This window comes from Osmerus eperlanus, chromosome 14, assembly GCF_963692335.1.
Source record: "Osmerus eperlanus chromosome 14, fOsmEpe2.1, whole genome shotgun sequence".
NCBI classification, from domain to species: Eukaryota; Metazoa; Chordata; class Actinopteri; order Osmeriformes; family Osmeridae; genus Osmerus; species Osmerus eperlanus.
The window spans coordinates 1347327-1362971 of NC_085031.1; the positions used below are offsets into that span (position 1 = coordinate 1347327).

Here is a 15645-nt window from a genome sequence, read left to right on the forward strand (position 1 = left end):
AACTGTTCAGAGATGACAGAACTGGATTTAACTACTGAGTTTATATGGGTTTTTTAAATAAATATAATGATAGTTAAAGTGTACAGGTAGCGTAACGATGGAAGGAAACATTATACTTGTGAAAGATTTGACCAAGGGGAAGCATGGAGAGAGAGGTTAGGACATAGAGTGGAGCCTTGAGGAACCCCACAGGAGATGCTGGCTGTGGTAGATGATAAAATGCCAAGCTTTACTGAAAAGGTTCTGTTTGTGAGGTATGAAGTAAACCAGTCAAGGGCTGTGCCATTTAAACCAACCGCATGCTGGAGGCCGTCAATCAGAATGGCATGATCTATTGTGTTTGAGGCCGCAGAAAAATGGCGCAGTCATCTGAGTCTATCTAGTCTAGTATATCTATATAACGTGACAAGTTAGCTGCATTTTATATGTTATACTGTGATCGTGAAATAAAATGAGCTTTGTAAATACGCCAACCTACCTCAAGCATGGAAGCTCTCATGGTGTCATCCGTAACATCTTCAATCTTGGCTTCAATGTCAGTGATGGTTCCTCCTGTGAGGTGCTGGTAGAAAATCACGGACAGGAAGGGAGGACCTGGACCACCATGAACTATTGATGTTGCTATCATCCTCCCAGCAAGAAAGTACTCATCATCTCTTGCAGCTGTTGATATTGTTTTTCAATTAGTACCACATTATCCAATAGTTGCCATGTTCTCATGAAGATGTGTAAGAAGCTGATTTCCATAAACTTAATATACTTATTAATTGTGGACTAGTAAGAAGAATAGATGTAAAAATTCTGAAACATCTCTAAATAACATTACCTGCACTGTCAAATGTGAGAAATTTCCCTTCCTCTGGGCCATCAAAGATTCTTCAAGTTCTCCGGAAGTTCATTAGGAGGCTCAGAAACTCCCGCTTGGGACCACTAGTGTCCACTGCATCCTCAGTTTGCCCCTCATCATCAGTAAATTTCACTAATAACTAGTGCTGTCAGTTAAACGCGTTATTAACGGCGTTAACGCAAACCCATTTTAACGGCATAAATTTTTTTATCGCGAGATTAACGTTATTTTTGGCCTAGCAAACTTTGTAGTTTTTTTCACCTGCTGTTGCAACAACTACTGACGTTAGAAAAACTACAACACCACACTGGATCTAGCTAGACCGGAAACAAAACAACAGGCACGCCGCACATACTTGTTTGGGCTGCGAGCCGGCTGAAGAGTAGTAGGCTAACGTTACGTTTTGAGTTGATAGCAAGCGCAAGACGCCGAAATGGATGCCAATAAGACTCTGAATGGAAAGTTTACATTTAAAAAGTTGCCAAATGGTTCCATTGACAAGACCAAAGTGATCTGTGTGTTTTGTCGTTGTGAACTGAGCTATCATCGCAGCACGTCCAGTCTGAAATACCACTTGATGGCCAAGCACACAGCTGATGCAAATTCTCCGCCCCCTCGTCAAAGCCAGGCGATTGCAATGTTGTTTTAAATAAAATAAAAAAAATTGCACTAAGCAATCCGATCCACTTTTCCATGTTGATAGGAGGATTAAAATAAGAAAAAATAATTGGACAAAAGTAAATCAAGGGACATTTAGAATAGATAAAAATGTGCGATTAATTGCGAATAATCGCGGGTTAACTATGACATTAATGCGATTAATCGTGATTAAATATTTTATTAGTTTGACAGCACTAGTAATAACTCATGAGATGGGTCAAATGAACCACGTTTGAAGCTGCGGACTGCTCCATCCCACACATTGGCTCTATTTATATTGAACCTGCTCCAAGATGTTTTTATTATCTTTGCTGAGAGTTCTGATACAATGTTTGCAGCAGTCAAATCCTCTGTGCTACAAAAGATGTGGTGTACTATGAGTTCAAATAATAAAGCCACAAAGAATATTAGGAATTAGGAATATTAGGAAATACTACATACAGTAGTATTAATTAATACCTTTCTTCTGCAGTGTGCTCCATGTGTTATTCTGGCTCAAACTTGCTGTCAATAACTATTGGCGCATACACATTTGTGTAGTTTCTGCAGTGAGGGGACGGTTAAGTAAATACTTTCAAAAACATAATATACAGTTCAAATTAATATATACCAAAGGATGTGTATCATCTTTGTTTCTTTGAAAAACATTAAGTATATAACAGACAATACCACCATGTTTGGCTTATTCCAGCACACGTAAAACTCGTAAACATTTGACAAAGATGCAAGAAAAATTATTAATCGATCAAGCAACTCTGTAAAGGTTGCAACTATCAACCCAGCTTACCTACAAAAGTTTGACCTTGGTCTAAATTGACCTCTTCCTGGACTGCGGTTTGTCTTCCATCCTAGTTAAGAAATTACTGCAGGTAGCAACCAAAACAGTACACATCACATGTAGTTTGGCTTGGTGAATTAATTAAAATATTTACAGACATTTCATTATTTCATTTTCACACAATCACTACATTTTCAAGTCTTACCTGATCAGCTGCTGGTTTTGGGTGTCTGGAAATACCAAAAAAAACGTATTAATTAAACTGCTGTACTGTGGATACATTGTGCTTGTGCAACAAAATATAAAGTTGATGTTGTATTTTACCCATGCAAAATGTTATCCATTCTTGGAGTGCTCACTTCATCTGGACCGTCCCACACCTGCATACATTGTCAACGTCAAATGTATTTATATAGCACATTTAAAACAACCTCAGTTAACCAAAATGCTGTACAAATAGGTTTCAACATTAACAAATCATCACAAAATCAGAACAAACAATTACAATAATACATTAAGTAAGGGATAATGCCCGACGAGGTGTACAATATCACCTGATAATGGACGATGCGGAGTACGGTTGCTTCCGCGGAGTCCATTATCAGTTGATATTGTACACCTCGAAGGGCATTATCCCGCTTATAACCATGGTCACGTGCCAACGATTCTTTTTTACAAACATTAATTCATGTTTTCATGCGTTTTTCAATAGAAATCAAAAGTGTTTTAACGTTAGCCAATATAGAACCAACACCGGCTTTCATTTGGCTGAGCTATTAGCCCGAAAGCTAACGTTATGCTAGCAAGATTCAAAGGCAATAACATTGTATATGGTTGACAAACAGTAGTCTACATATAATTTTACAGTATGTTTGACAAGAAGACTAGCTAGCTTACCAGCCATGTCACTGTCCAAAAAGCAATATCAACATTTTCACGAACAAAGTATCGGCCATATAGTATAATGGGGCCCCATACGCTACTATTACTAGGCTACAGTACGGCCGCAGCCTGTGGAGCGGGTTGAATCTCAAATGGATGTGAGATGATCGCATCAAAGTTGACATATTCTCCAAACAGTAATTATAATTTGACAGTATGTTTAACAACAAGACTAGCCAGCTATCGAGCCATGTCATTGTCCCCAAATCAAGATTTGGGGACAAATAATCACATCAATAATAACATCACCCAGACCATGTTATAAATAGATGTGTTTATGCTCAGCTAAACGCCAACAAGAAAAGGTGGGTCTTAACCAAATATATAAATTCTGGACCAACACAAAATGAAAATATTGACTTAAATAGATTCAAACTGACCACGGTGTCAGAAAGTGGACTGTCTCCAGACGGCAAATTGACATGGACCACACTGTCATCTTCACTTGAAGTCTGTCCACTGCTACCTATGAAAAACATTTATTGTTATTGCATTGGAAATACAAGCCTCAACCAGTCATACCAGACCATTTGATGACACAATTCAAACCAGGAAGTGTAATAAATCAGGGGTGGAATTTATCTTTCATCAGAGGTAGATGAAAAACAGTGATATTTAAATATAAAATATAATATAAAGTGAAGCTTTAAATAAGGTGGAAAATATGTCAGAAGCACTTACAGATGTTTGCAAAGTTTTCAACAGTGCAAATGTACATTGTGATTCTTTGGTAGGCCTTTCCAATTGCCTCCTTGTATTTCTGCACTGTGAAAGGGGTGTCTGTTCCTGGAATGTTTCTAATTTCCTGAGCATCAGGGTACAACAAAACATGTGCACCTTCCATATCCTGGTTAAAATCTTTCTGCTTCTTTACAGCAGCAGCCAACAGTTGATCAGATGACCACTGAGGTTGAATATCAACGGGAAGTGACTTCCCTCTCACAGGTTTAAGGGAATCACCTATAATCTTCATAACTCCAACATAAATCTGCAGAAGGAGAAGGAAATGGAAAATAACACTCGATGTCAGCACTATATTTAATTATAATAGAAACAATGTTAAAAATGGCATACCTTTACTATTTTCTGTTTCAAAACATAGCATACCTTTACTGTTTTCTGTTTCTGGACCTTCTGACGTGTCTTTGAAAAGAATGTCTTTCTCTCCCTCTCTTTTATTGCCCTAAATGTCATAAAGGACCCTACACCTGAGTTTCCTGCTACAAAACATATGTCAATTACTTTTATTATTAAGTTCACAATGAGTGTCATCATTAATCTGTCCTACATAGAATTGTAGAACAAATTAATATGCTAGTTATTGAAGTAGACACAGGGCCTCATGTACATACATTCGCAAACATAGCGTTATTAGCGCCATGGCCAACCCGCAGATTGCGCACGCTGTGATACTCAAGTTTACGTCGTATTTACGAAACCTGCAGGTCATGGGTAATCAGCGCCTTTCTCTGCCCACTATACCGTACATTGCGAGCATTTAAACACGCAATTAAATGGGCTTCCTAATCTCTTTCTATCATGGATCAGCCACCAAAGTCAAAACAACAATGACTGTTTGAAATGATCCTGATGCCAATATTTGTAATGTAGCGAGGAGTTTAACAACTGCTGGAATGGAATGTGAACGCTGAGTCGGAGATTCAATGTAATCTTTGATTTCTTCCAGTAACTGTAATATTGCATGGCTGCTTAATCTGTAACGCGTAATAATTTTGTGTTCACTCAACTCAAAAAGTGTGATCCTTGTGTCAAAAATCCTTTGGCCTATGTCTTCGTCTTGCTCGGGTTACGGCTGCCATTTCACCAGGAGGCATATGCGCATCCTGGTTTACAGGATGCGCAACACAATTTTCACTTCGAAACAAATACGCCTGAAGTGGGCGCAAAAGCGTTACAGCACATGAGGGCCATAGTGCAGAGGTATACAGTATTTCAATAAAAGAACACTGAACTGTCAAACCAAGTCTTCTAACTACTGATTTGTCTGTAATACAACTACAAATTGTTTTTACCAGCATCAGAATCAGAATGGGTTTTATTCGCCTTGAAAGTTTGCACAGACAAGGAATTTGCTTTGGCAGGAAGGTGCAAACATTAAACATATAGGAATCTAACATTTAAATATGAGCTATACTAAGGGTACATAACTAGCAAACTAAGGGTACATCTCCTCAGGGACTTTGCCACTTCTTTTAGAAATCTGATGTTTTTGCCACACATAAAACTTAACCCAGGGGAAGCTGTCAAGGCAAATCCACAATATGGACAGTACATCTGTGGGGGAAAACACAACAAAAAGACAAGAGTTTGCAAGGTCGGCGAGGTTATGTCAGAGAGTGGATATTTTGTATGTGTTTAGTGTCTGCTAATCTTCTGTATATGAATGTTTACCCTTTGTTTTGTTTAATTCCGTCACCTTTCTTTCATTCTCACCTTTCCCTGCTTTTTATTTCTCCTTCTTACCACCTTCCTATTTTGTCTTAACCCTTTCATGCCTAAGCCAAAATTCAGAACATTCCATATGCTGTTGAAATATTATATTCAAATGCTTATTAATATTTTATGAATTTTCATGACCGTTTTTCATATCGACCGAATTGGCCAAACAAGGCATGTACATTTAGCTTAAATTGTACATAACTAGCTAGTTCATGTTGTTTTTCCAAATTTCACAGAAATCTGCTAAAATCGAGGCTAAACAGTGCTACTACTGTCATCGCTGCCTGTCACGAACGGCCAAACCGGTCACGTAATTCTTTCCTGTCACTCCCACAAACAAATTCTAAGTAAGTAAAAAGTTTAGACTTTTAATTGACAACACATATTAAGAAACTTGTCTTTACTCATAATATTGTCTCCGATTTCAATTCGAAGCGGTAAATCTAACACTGTAGGCAATCTCCCATGGTATCCTCTCTGGCTCCGCCTAGGAAAACAATGGCTGCCGTTGCTGACGATACATTTATTTTTCACTGCCAGTGACGTAATGATATGTGCTTTGAGCTTAAGTTGTCATGAGTATCTAGCAGTTTTCATAAATAAAATCGGTGATTGGACGGCGAAGATATTAAGGCGAGAACCATAGGCATTTTAATGCCCATATTTGAATGGTCCGGCAGGAAAGGGTTCCTTTCTCTGCTTCCCATTATTTCCTTTGTCCTGAACTTTTTCTCCCTGTTTTCTTCAACCCTTTTCTCTCATCCTCATCTCCCTGTGCTCTCTCTTATTTATCTACTCTCTGCTTCTCTTTTTGCCCCATGCACTTCTCCCATTAAACGTAGATTAACTGACATTTCTTTTTACATACCTTCTCTACTCTCCTTTTCACCCTTCTTTGCTTCCAGTTGTCCTCTCTCCACCTTCCTCTTATGCAAAGTCACCTCAATAAAGTATTCTATCATATGTAGAGGAGATGAAACTAACGTAAATGCAATAAAAACACTTGGGTGCCCAGTAAAGTAGTTAGTTATCCTTACCACCGAGGACCAGGCCCTGAGGTTATTCAGAATGAAAATCTGCGGAATTCCGCTAGCCTTCCTGTCCTTATGTCAGAGCGAGCGAAGATGTTCCACAACAGTTTGACGTTGAATATGGTCGACTGAATGTTCACAGACTTTGCAAAAAAGTATTGATCCATCCTCATAAAGATCGCCTGAAAACTACTTGGCCCTGTCTCTTGCTGTAAGTTTCCTTTTCAATTCTTAGCATTTTTGGCTAACGTTTTTACCTCAGACCAATGCGTTTTATTTGAAAATCTGCGAGTTTTCGTCGGAATTCTGCGCCCGCGTATTAAGTTTGGGACTGCTGCGGACTAACGTTAGCAATGCAAGATCAGGCACGTGAATGTTGTCACTAGCAAACTCTTGTAAAAGTCAATCATTAACACAGTAGCTATGTAAACCTGTTGCTCTTTTGAAAAACTGTAAAAGAAGAGGGCCACATGTAAAAATGAATACTAACCTTTTTATGTTGCCTCTTTACTTCGATGTTGGTCCATACTTCTCATATGCTCTCTCTCTCGCTCCGTGGGGTCAAAAATCAAGCTGTTCCACTTTGCGCTCCCCCTAAAGGCCTGGAGGACTTCCGTTGTGAAAACTGGATGCAGCGTTTTTGGTTTGCGTGCTTTCGTTTTTGCAACGTGTTTATGTATTTGCAGCGCGTTTATGTATTTGGTTGTGTGTATTTGCAGCGCGTTTGCTGAATGCTGCGCATGTGTTGTCAAATTAATGAAGATGTTTTCTTAATTGCTTGTGTTTTGTCTATTTGCATGTGTTTTCTTAATTTGCAGCGCGTTTGCACATGTCGGCCACCGTAGCTAGCAAACTAGCTGGCATTCAAGGCACTTTGTATTCTCCTAAACGGTGCAACGGAACATAAAATCCAATACAAGCAACGCAATCGTGACCAAGATGAACATTTAGACACCGATGTTGTCTGTGTAGTGCAAAACCTGAGGGACGAGTTAGGGTGGGAAAATAATAATAATATATATATATGTGAGATAACATAGTGTGTGCCTTGCTGACGCAAACACACCCAACTAGAGAGGGTACCATTTCTGTGGAAATTGTGAGGTATGCTTGCGTCAGTTGCTGATGGGTGCGTTTTGTTACAGAAAATTTACAACTGATATTTCTGTATATTTTAAATAAGTATGCATACTCATCATTTATGAAGATTGCATGGATTTAAATGCATTTGTTGCTGCTTATTTACACTTAAAAATACTAAGAGTGTAGAATGAAACAGGGTTCTCTTGTCATTTCCCTTAGTGCAAGAGGGAATGGTGATAGGCTATGTTGCAGCCTCACAGAGTTGAAAAAGTTGCATCAAAACGAAGAAATTGGGCAATCCTGTGTAAAAATGGTCCTAACCTACAGTACCAGTCAAAAGTTTTGACACATTTTCCCACTGTATATCTAACAACGTTGTCACTGGCAGTATATCAGCTGGAATCGCTATTCCATCATCTGCAAACTGAAAATATGGCCAAAAAACGTACATAAGCGTAATTTATATTTTTTGAAAAATTGGCTAATAAAACAAGTTCATCAGTGATCATTGTCAGTAACTACGTCCCTGTCTGAAAACTCTGGGCTCATGTGACCGGCTATCCGGAGTATCCGCGTTGTAAGCATGGAAAAGCGCATTCAACTTTGTCACCTTCTCTTATACTCCCTCTATAAAATGTCATTACATTTACATTTAGTCATTTAGCAGACACTCTTATCCAGAGCGACTTACAGTATGTACAGGGACATTCCCCCCGAGGCAAGTAGGGTGAAGTGCCTTGTCCAAGGACAAAACGTCATTTGGCATTTGAATTAAATTATTAAATGTTATCATGCTCTACCTTAACCACAATGTCTTTAAAAATGCATTGATTTGTTATGGCTCTCCTCCGAGTTTCGACTACTCGTCTAACTGAGTGTGTGTGAGTTGGCTCGGCCCTCCCTCATGCAGTATAATTGGTTGACACCGCGTGTATGATTGACAGGAACAGAATGTGAGGATGATCGTGTGCGCCTTTAGGCCTGCAATTATTTTTTTGTTGTTCTTTGAAGTAGTCAATTATTTTGAAATACAATTAAAATTCATTATTTCATAATCATTTAATTTTTATAGGCTATATTGATCTATTAAAAATAGTCGGCTCTTCAGATATGCGAGCCAGCTCCCGACGTTCACCTCGAACGACCCATCACAAGTAGCTCTAAAACAGGGGCACTCATCGGTCCCAACTGAAAAATGTTAACTGTTTTCACAGCCCTGTAGAGGAGACCTTCGTGAACAGATTTAAATAAAGTTTAGGCTGTGGCATTGAATTTCAGGTTAGTAGTCAGATTGTTTCACCAATTGAAAAACTAATCTGGGAGTTTTGATTTAAGACGAAAATGTACTGTCGCCGTTTGGCTCCCTAAACAGCGGTGGAATTATTTTTCTTACCAGTGTCGCGTAGGCTATAGCATTACAGTGAGCTACACTGGTTTAAAACTACAGGTATATAATGATAATTTCACCAACGAATTATTTACTTGTAATCCAATGTCATAACAAATCCTAAAATGAACATGCATTTGTGAGACATGTTTATTATTTTAACGATTGAAAATGGATACATTACAGAACGCTGTCCTATGTGTTGTCCAACAGAGGCTAATGATGCCAATGCCTCAGTGATGTGAAATAGCAAAAATGTACTTCTGTTCCAAAAAGTAGATGCACTAATAATATCAGCGTATATCGTATTGTACATTACATTTCACAACTGTGTTTTTTATCACAATGTTAAATGAGCAAATAGTTATCTTTCAGAAGTTAACAAGCGCACAGGTTTGTGACGTTGTGTTGTTAGTGACTGTGGCTAGCTAGTTAGCCACCGTTAGCTTCACTTTTCACCGCAAAAACTTACATTAAACCTAAAATGTGCATCGGAATGTAAAATCCAATATAAGCAACGCAATCGGGAGCAAGACAAACCTTTAGACGCTGACGTTGTCTTTGTAGTGCCAACATTTAAGGACGAGTTAGGGTGGGAAGATAAATAAATATATATGTGAGTAGTGTTGTCACGATACTGGAATTTCTAACTTCGATATAATACCTTTAAAAAATATTTCGATACCTACCACGGGGGAAGAATTGACACTGCATTGAGGGCATAACATTTTAGATTGTTATTCCAAGATAAATATAAGAAGGCTATAACATGACAACTTTTCATTTCTTGGCTAGTAGCAGAGAACAGACTTACTGTAGTAAACATTAACAATAATAGGTAGATTCTCCTTAGCTTCTCTATCATACTTTTTTTTCTCTTTAGATCAGGCCTTTAAAAATAACTCAATTATCTAATTAACTAATCTTAGTAATTAAGTAAAGTTAATTGTACTGTGTTATACACAACAGCATCTAAGTTAATTTACTTCTGGCCATAGTGAAAGTATTTTCCCATCAACTGAAGCTGTCACCAACCTCTCTCAATTCTTTATAGAGGTCAGTGTGTTGGTCCTTAAGGTGTTTTGCTAAGCTTGTTGTGTTAGCACCTTTCGTTAGCAGTACTCTGTAGCATCGCTTGCATATGGGCTTGCTTGTATCTTTTGCCTTTCCGTGTTCATTTGCCTCAAATGCGAAGTATTTCCAGACAGCACTCCTGCTGTCATACATAAAGAATTTGCCGCCAGTTTCGCAATTGATATTTTTCAGGCATGTTGACCTCCCACTATATGCTTCAAGCGTTAGTTAGCACCGGAGTTCATAGTAAGGAAAATAGGGAAATTTCTCTCTTCGCTCTCGACTCTCAGCCATGACTAGTGATGTGTCGTTTGTGAACGATTCGTTCATTTTGAACGAATCCTTACAAGGACTCGGGAGTAACGAGTCCTCTCAAAGAGTGATTCGTTCATTTTCTCGTGGCCGCGCATCGGGACTGTTGCATAGGCTCGTCCAAGTAAACAGAAATGATTCGTTAATCATTTCTGATTAACGAATCAGAAATGATTCGGTCTTTCTACGAGTCTTTGGATCATTTTTCACGTGACCTGCATAGGCTCTGTAGTGGTAGCTAGAGGAAACGCTAGAGGGTACGATTCGTTCATTTCCCGACTCGGTCTTTCTACGAGTCTTTGGATCCTTTTTCACGTGACCTGCATAGGCTCTGTAGTGGTAGCTAGAGGAAACGAATGATTCGTTCATTTCCCGACTCGGTCTTTCTACGAGTCTTTGGATCATTTTTCACGTGACCTGCATAGGCTCTGTACTGGTAGCTGGAGGAAACGAACGATTCGTTCATTTCCCGACTCGGTCTTTCTACGAGTCTTTGGATCATTTTTCACGTGACCTGCATAGGCTCTGGAGGAAACAAACGATTCGTTCATTTCCCAACTCGGTCTTTCTACGAGTCTTTGGATCCTTTTTTCACGTGACCCGCATTGTATTTTTTAGTAGAGGAAACAGTTTCCTCATTCCCTTTCGCGTGGCCGCTGTTTTAGTAAGACGTGAATGATATTCGCTCAAGTCATCATACTGACTGGTTTTGTTATTTTTGTAGGTTAAAGAGGATATCTCGTAAGGCCGGAGACGCTTGGTGTTTGTCCCCGGCTTGGGAAACCCAATTAAATTCTGGTTAGATGTTCAGGGAGGTAATTGACTCGTTAATATCTGACTCCAATTTTAGAAATGTGCACAAGTGCATACCTGTAACCTTGAGCGCTAAACAGTTAATGACATGAAACTCTGGCGTAGGTAAAAATCGTCTGCTTGATCAGAGCATCGACCCTAAAGTATGCGTGTTCACTAATCAGTCGTTTATCATTACTATGATATGGATTTTAACCATAGTAGACCTAGTATGTAAACCAATCACTCAGAGGCTCCGGTAAATTCCTTCGGAGCGTGGAGATCCACCGTAAGTGACTCAGAGGCCTTAAGTTAAAACCTACTTCAAAAGTCTATGTTTATAATCAGTATTAGCCGCATCAACCAGACTAGATCAAAGTTTTCACCGCCGTAGCGTGATAGATACGTTTCAAGGAGAACAAGTAACTTCAAATGCACAATAATAGTTTATTATCTAAATAGTAAGATAATCAATACAATGATAATGAAATATCATCAAATACAAAACATACCTTCAGAGCAATGGTTAACAAAGGTATTCACAATGAAGACTAGGCGCCTAACGCACCGGAGCTGTACCGTAAACAGAACTAGTTAGTGGTAAAAACGTCTTCCTATATACACCCAAACCTGACTAAAATGGGGACACCGGTCATATATTGTCTAACGCATACAAATTCAAATTGGATCATTAATCAAGGCTGCAGTAGACCAAGTGGTGCCCTTGCAAGACAAGGGAATATGTTAAACACATGTTGGTCTGCTGCAAGCACAAACTCTGTAAACCTTGTAAATGTACATGTTACAGCAATACAATTATTTCTAGAATGTAATACATAAAATAAGAAACAAAATCATATCAAACATGACATTAAAACCTTCTTAGAACAATATTTACAAGAACACAACTTTTAATGATAATTTCAGAGTCTTCCTCGGTCCACCTTCCTCTTCAACTGTTGAGACCACCTTTCCAGAGGTGTGTCATGAAGGTGTGATTGTCATTTTAGCATTCATGCAAATCAACGACTGTCCCAGACGAGCGTCTGGGTGACCAGTGACAAAGGGGCTGCCAAAACAGCCCTACATTTTCACTTTACATTTACACTTACAGTTTAGTGCAGTGTAATTGTTTGCCGTGATAATTAAATGCTAGTGTGATAATAAATGACCAAATCATACAAACTGTCATGATACATTATTTTACATTACATTTACATTTAGTCATTTAGCAGACGCTTTTATCCAGAGCGACTTACAGTAAGTACAGGGACATTCCCCCGAGGCAAGTAGGGTGAAGTGTCTCCCCTGAATGCAGGAATTTCTTTAAAATAGTATCTGCTGGTGCACATGTCATGCACTAACCTACATGAGAATATGATACGTGTTTGCAGTGGACGGATAGCCCCCCCCCCCCGTTGAAATGAACGAATGACTCGAAAAAAGATTTGTTCATTTTACTGAACGAAATTCAAAGAACCGAATCAGGAAAATGATCCGAACTTCCCATCACTAGCCATGACTGAGCTGCACTAAGATAACTCTCACGAGCCAAAACTATATGGATATAGCAAGCTGAAAACAGGCGTAAGACAGAAACAATATTATTTATGTGTATATTACTATATATGATGAAATACTGCCTAAATAACTAAGAAAAATACTATATTTACATACAGTTTCAGGCAACCAGTTATTTAGAAGCGAATTCGCTTTTACAACCGATATGGCCAGATTAGCAGGGCTGGCTGATGGCATATCAGTCAGCTGCTTTCAAAGGGTTTTCTTTATGGATGAAATGCTGGCTAGCTAACAGAACGACAATATAAAATGGATACTTTCAGTATAGATAATTGAATTTAGTTTAAAACTACTAAATTATAATCACCAGCTGCATTACGGACATGGGCACCATTCCTACCTTTTTAGCCTCCTTGGACGGTTTCTTGAGGCATGGAAATAGCGATACACAAACGGGCATACGTCAGAAAACAATGTTCGTACAATTTTAGTCTCCTCGTTCAGTGGGCGTGTCTTATTTATGCAAATGCAATACAGAAACGGCAAGACTATTTCACTGCATTGCACATAGCACAAAAGAAAAAAATACACATATTCATGTAAACATAGCAAACAACCCTTAGGCAGAACTGTACATGCAAGCATTGTATGGTGAATTAGGCCTACAATTATGACAACTGGCTTAACCATTGTGCATGTAATGACTTCTGTTATTAACTAAATGTCTAGATGTTTGTGATGGTAAGAACATTTTACAGAGAACCAATATTATACTTTTTCAGCAACAAAACATAAGCAATCGACAACATAGGAAACAGAAGATAAATGAAGGCTACGTAATAATTAGCATGAATGTTCTAGACTAGAGCATTGGCAATTTGTTTAAAATAATGAGAAATTGCTTTAATGTGCAAAAGTGACTAGAATAAATGACATGGAGATTGAACAAGTACTGCAGAGATGACTGAGAATTTAAATTGGGATTTGAGAAATTATAGGTACCAAAGCCACTGAACTGTCATCACCAGCTGCATCACGGGCACTATAATTCCAGGAATCTATGTGTGTATGTGTGCCACCAACTGCATCACGGGCACTGTGCACTAGGGTGAAAAAACTCCCACTCACAATTTTCCCTCCTCAATGTGTCCCATCCTGTTGAAGGATTTGTATCCATGTCTGTGACATGCCACAGATGGCTACTAATCATTGTATATTCACAGTCACAGCTATCCATGAGTTCTGTCTTCCTTATTGTTGTGTCAAAGAAAAGCACAGCATGATTGGAAATACTCCTTTCCAAAACAATAGTCTTTCTTTTCAAACTCACATAAATTATTTTCTGACATGTAATCTTAGGAGATGAAATAAATTAGCGTCAAGATTAACATTAATTGTTTGAAACACCAGTCAGACTATCTCACTCTAACTAATATATACAGTATATATATCTGTATATTTTCTGTTCTTTCTTTCCTAATTCTCATTTTACCTTTGGCATACGACAGAATAACATGGCAGAGTGGTAAGGTAATACCATGAAGCGTAATACACATCTGTAGAGACAGAAACACACTCACACCGAGACACACACAAACATATTCATGTATAGAAACAGACGTTAGATACACACATACAGCCACACTTGGTGAGACAAGAGTACACTCGCACTCACTGCAGATAAACCCACTGTCAACCTGCCGTTCGCCTGTCTGGTCATCTACAATGCAACGCATGGAAAACGAATAGCTTGGGCTATGAGCAGGCTCATCCAATTGACCTATAGCAAAAGCCATGCCCGCTAAACAAAACCGAACCGAAACCGTGACCCATAAAACCGAACCGAACCGTGGGCTTGTTGAATTGTTGCACCCCTACTATCTAGCCATGACTACTAGTATGATAATATTAGCAGTAGTTAATCATACTAGTAAGTAATAATTTAAAATGCAGTTTTGCGATTATTATCTCACATCTAACATAGCATTAGCTCTAGCTAGACCAATGATTAGCCAGCTGCACTCCAACAGTACGTATTTAGCTCTAGTAAGTGGGTCTGTGCTGGAAACTTCACATTGCCTACTTTAATTCGGAATTGTAGAATATAAACTTGAACATGACGCCATAACAACCAATTGCGAATTGATTTTCTTTAATCATTGAAGCTATACAAAGAAGCAATGCTTGACGGACTAACAACAGTAACTAAGGTGGGCGTGGCTTATGCGAAAGGTCAATTACAGGACTCTGAATCCCCTCATCTGCCCACTCCGGTGTGTTTTTGTGTTTCATGGGTGCAAGAACAGACCACTTTTCACAATGGTCTGTGCGTGTGTGTTGGTCGACGCGCGTGTTTGGGTGGGATGGGTTTGCATTCACGTCTTAACCTCGCAGTATGCTGGTCCACAGTGTGAACAATCGCATCTGATGCAGGAGCATGAGGATCTGCAGGAGAGGACCACCTTACGCTACGAGGAGAGGATCACTGAGCTCCACAGCATCATTGCTGAACTCAACAAGAAGATAGACCTGCTGCAGGGTACCACCATAAGGTGGGTGAACACACACTTAAGACACTTGCACTGCCCAGCCCAACTAGCCCCAACTTTCTAAGTTGGCAGTTGTTAGTTGCAGTCGAATGCTCAGAAAACCAACAGCCAGTTACACACTGCCCAGACTGTAACCAACGAGAGACTTTTGTTGCCTACTTTTTAATTTAAGACAATATAACAAGTTGCCTTGTTTGACATGGACGAAG

At 39.0% G+C, this 15645-nt stretch overlaps 2 protein-coding genes across 4 annotated transcripts in view; one reads left to right on the top strand and one right to left on the bottom strand.

Moving 5' to 3' along the window:
• mcc (MCC regulator of WNT signaling pathway) overlaps positions 1–15645 on the top strand; it is a 351584-nt gene that overhangs the window by 131925 nt on the left and 204014 nt on the right. For all 3 annotated transcript variants that reach the window (XM_062478461.1, XM_062478464.1, XM_062478462.1), the window contains one exon: positions 15297–15439. In XM_062478461.1, coding sequence (XP_062334445.1) covers positions 15297–15439 — 143 coding nt within the window. The remainder of the gene's footprint in view (positions 1–15296; positions 15440–15645) is intronic.
• On the bottom strand, positions 1720–4513 carry LOC134034116 (uncharacterized). The gene is made up of 8 exons (XM_062478479.1): positions 4335–4513; positions 3909–4215; positions 3608–3693; positions 2610–2665; positions 2491–2515; positions 2295–2355; positions 1967–2050; positions 1720–1862 (listed from the first exon to the last, which is right to left on the bottom strand). Exons 1-7 carry the CDS (start codon positions 4500–4502, stop codon positions 2022–2024), a joined length of 732 nt encoding a protein of 243 aa, XP_062334463.1. The 5' UTR covers positions 4503–4513; the 3' UTR covers positions 1720–1862; positions 1967–2021.

Coding starts and splice junctions, on each gene's coding strand:
- LOC134034116 (XM_062478479.1), bottom strand. CDS start 4,502: ATGATGACACTCATTGTGAACTTAATAATAAAAGTAATTGACATATGT. Junction 2,516..2,609: donor ATGGATAACATTTTGCATGG/GTAAAATACAAC, acceptor TGGTATTTCCAG/ACACCCAAAACCAGCAGCTG. Junction 2,051..2,294: donor CCAAGGTCAAACTTTTGTAG/GTAAGCTGGGTT, acceptor CCCTCACTGCAG/AAACTACACAAATGTGTATG.